At 42.8% G+C, this 3646-nt stretch overlaps 1 protein-coding gene across 1 annotated transcript in view; it reads left to right on the top strand.

Moving 5' to 3' along the window:
- LOC101861224 (multidrug resistance-associated protein 4) overlaps window positions 1-3646 on the top strand; it is a gene marked incomplete at its 3' end in the record, with an annotated part of 82055 nt that overhangs the window by 47362 nt on the left and 31047 nt on the right. The window contains 1 exon segment of the mRNA XM_013085973.2: window positions 1214-1331. Coding sequence (XP_012941427.1) covers window positions 1214-1331 — 118 coding nt within the window.

Genomic DNA, 3646 nt, shown 5'->3' with positions numbered 1-3646 from the left:
CCCACTCACACACTCAAACACGACGTGGATATGGGTATATTATAACATATTCTAGCCTGTTCTGCTTCAATGGACCCCGGAAATAGCAGACCCCACCCACGGCTATATCGGTAGTTTCATTAACAAGTACAACACAAGTACAGTATTACTGGCGTGTGTAACATAAGACGGGAGCCTGCCAGCCACGCGTGACATTCTCTAGCTGGGTTAACACAGTTCACACCTATTCGATTTGTCGGATCATTTGATTGGTCAGATGAATTTGGTGGTCGGATCATTCTTTGTATGTTTTGTTGCTGGATGGGGCACTTACATGCCCTTATTGTGTGGCAAATGCCATAAAACTGTTACTAAAATTAAACTTACCTTGATGGCTGTTGTCGAGTCGATGTGTTATTTCTGACTGAATAAAGTGTCTGTTCCTCTTGCTTTTCCCATTCACTAAATCATCGTTGACGTGTCGATGTTCTTCTCTTTGTTTTACCAAAAAATAATTAATTAAATAAAATAGAAAATAAATAAATAAGTGAATTAAATAATATAAAATAATGATGATGAATAACGAGTGGCATCGGTGGCCTAGTGGTTAGGCTTAGTGCCAGATCTGCGACAGACATCTGCGATCATGGTTCTCCATTCATTCCTTTGCTCGGATGCTCTTAAAAAAGCTACGTTTCCCTGATCTTTCCCTGTTACCCATTGGTTTAGGTTCCCTAAGTATGTTGTTCTGGGCCTACCCCTGCCTCGTTTGCCTTCAATTTTGCCTGTGAGAGCTAGATGTTCAAGGCCGTTGTGTCTATTCAGGTGTCCCAAAAACTGCATTTGTCGTTTCTTGATTGTTTTTAACATTGAGCTTCCCACGTGGGCTTCATCAAGCATTACCTCATTTGATTTCTTTTCATTCCACAATACTCTTAGCAGTCTCCTAAGAAACCACATTTAGATGGTTAGGCTACCGGACTCGTATTCGTGAGCTTGCGGGTTCAGGGGCTCGAGCCTCAGCTCAGTCCGACGTTTTGTCCTTGGGAAAGACACTTTACACGAATTTCTCATTTACGTATTTTGGTTTTGTCATTTTAGAGATGGACGTTAAACTCGGAGGTCCTGCCTCTTAAATAACTTAATGGTGTTGACAGGGGCGTTAAACCCATACCATTTCACCATAAAAAAATGATTCATGAACTAACAAATTGTTCCTCTTGTGTGGTTTCAGAGAATGGGAGAAACAGCTGAAGCGTCGAGAAAAGGGCCAGAAGCCGAGTCTGCTGAGGGCGCTGTTCAACGTGTTCGGTGTACAATATATCCTTGTGGGCCTGGTTGTACTTATGGAGGTGAGTCAAATATATTGTAGTCAGTGAAGGTAAACTTTAGCCCTCCATTCATGGAGGTAAGCCAATACTTAGTAAGGGTAAACTTTAGACCTCCATTACTTAGCCTCCTGAGGGTGTTGTTTAAAGTGTTTGGTGTACAGTATATCATTGTGGGGCTGGTCCTGTTCATGAAGGTGAACACAACACTTAGGCAGTAAACTTTAGACCTCTGTTACTTAACCTACTGAGGGTGTTGTTCAAAGTGTTTGGTGTACAGTATATCATTGTGGGGCTGGTCCTGCTCTTGGAGGGGATACCTGTATACCTGGAGGTGTCATCTTTGACTCAAAGGTTGACATGTAATGACCCTCCATCTTTCACGGTCGCGAGCTGCCGTTGCACATTCTGCTATATCCAGGCCAGTCCCTGTTCTTATGTTGTTCATCCATGTTATTCTTTGCCTTCCTCTGGCTCTCCTGCCCCTCATCTTTCCTTCAAGCACCTCTTTCACAGTGGTCTCGTGTCTTTTTAAATGGCCATAGTATTGTTTTTTCTACAAAGATACAGTCCGTAGAGAGCCCATTTGCTAGGCCTGCCTCAGATATCGTTTCTTTTCTTTTCTTTTGTTTTGTTTGGATGACCCCAAATGTCTACTAAAATGCTGTGTTGTCAAGTAGCCTATATCATATTGTAACATTATAACATCATGTCACTTGTGAGCTGCGACCTAGAAAACGGCACCTGGGGTCACGGGCGAGAAAAAAAAAACTGGACCAGGTTCAAGGTCGTTATGGAAGCGGCCATATCGCTGTCGCAAACAATCCTCTTTTGAGAAACCAAGTCCAAATTTGGAGAATTTTCGGCTTTTTGTCAGCCCCCCAAAGCTCTATAAAAAAAGATGCACTTTTCAACATCACCAAAATACAGTTTTATGCTATGTTCAAGGTTTACAATGTTCTTTCTTTTTATAAATCCTGATAGGAACAACACAACAAAAACTAGTTTTTTTTTTTTGGTCTCTCAGTCTCTGGTGTTTGAAGTACCCAAAAGGACTTATACCCCCCGGGGCGGTGCCACTGACTGAAGTGTCTTTAGGCCATTCCCAAAAGGGGGACATTAACATGTTTTTATGCACAGTAGAATTGTAAACGGGCTGATTTATCAATGTCATGCTCATAACTGGGCCTGAACTGCAACGGGGAGCTGTTGCTTTTTCTTTCCTAATCCTTACTTTTCGTCATTTTCCTCTACTTGTTTTGTATGTTTGTCACACTCTTATGACCCACTATTTCCGGGGTGCCTTGATAGTCGAAGCAGACTTTGTGCTGTTGAAGCAAGAGAGGTGAACAGAGTAAGTCAGATTCCCTGTAAGGACTTCTCTGTTGACATCCACCCCTTGGCGCTCGTACGACCTTATGCAGTTGCGAGCACAGTAAAACCTTACTGAAACTTAAAGGACTTGATTGGATTGCTTGCGACACCGACGATATTTTCTGAATTTGTTACTAATCTCTGCAGTGGTAGATGAAATAACGCTGTGCTGTGAGGTCACGCCATGGTCGCTCGCTGGAGACCCGGGTTCGATTTCAGAACGAGGAGGAATGTTTTTGAATTAAAATAAAATTGAAGGAACGACTTGAACTAAACTTGATTGATCCCCAAGGGGAAATATGGACTACAATGGCAAACATAGTACATGCTTTATAAATGCCTGGTTTCTTAGGAGACTGCTGATAATATTGTGGAAGGAAAAGAAATCGAGTGAAGTAGTGCTTGATGAAGCCCACGTGGGACGCTCACTGTTAAAAACAATGAGGAAACGACAAATTCAGTTTTTGGGACACTTGAATAGGCATAAAGGTTTTGAACATCTAGCTCTTACTGGCAAAATTGAAGGCAAACGAGGCAGGTGTAGGCCCAGAGCAACCTACTTAGGGGGAACTAAACAAATGGGTAACAGGGAAAGATCGGGGAAACGTAGCTCTTTTAAGAGCATCCGAGCAAAGGAATGAATGGAGAACCATGATCGCCGATTTGTGTCGCAGATCTGGCACTGGATGATGATGATGATGATGATGATAATGATTAACACTTACAGGTAGGCCCCCACAATCAAAGAATACAAAATACACAATATTATAACGCCAATGCAAAACAATTTTACAAACATGACATTGCTGGTCGCCACAATGCCGCGCCCTGTTTTTATAGAGCTAGGGTTGTCGTGTTTTGCCCAAGGACACACCCCAGTGAGTGACCACCTATGTTGTCGCGATCTTAAGAGGTGGGGAACAGGTGGGGGGTAGTAGGGGGGTAAGGAGGGGGGAATGGATATG

Source organism: Aplysia californica, unplaced genomic scaffold, assembly GCF_000002075.1.
Source record: "Aplysia californica isolate F4 #8 unplaced genomic scaffold, AplCal3.0 scaffold00422, whole genome shotgun sequence".
NCBI classification, from domain to species: domain Eukaryota; kingdom Metazoa; phylum Mollusca; class Gastropoda; order Aplysiida; family Aplysiidae; genus Aplysia; species Aplysia californica.
This window is presented reverse-complemented; position numbering and strand designations above follow the sequence as displayed.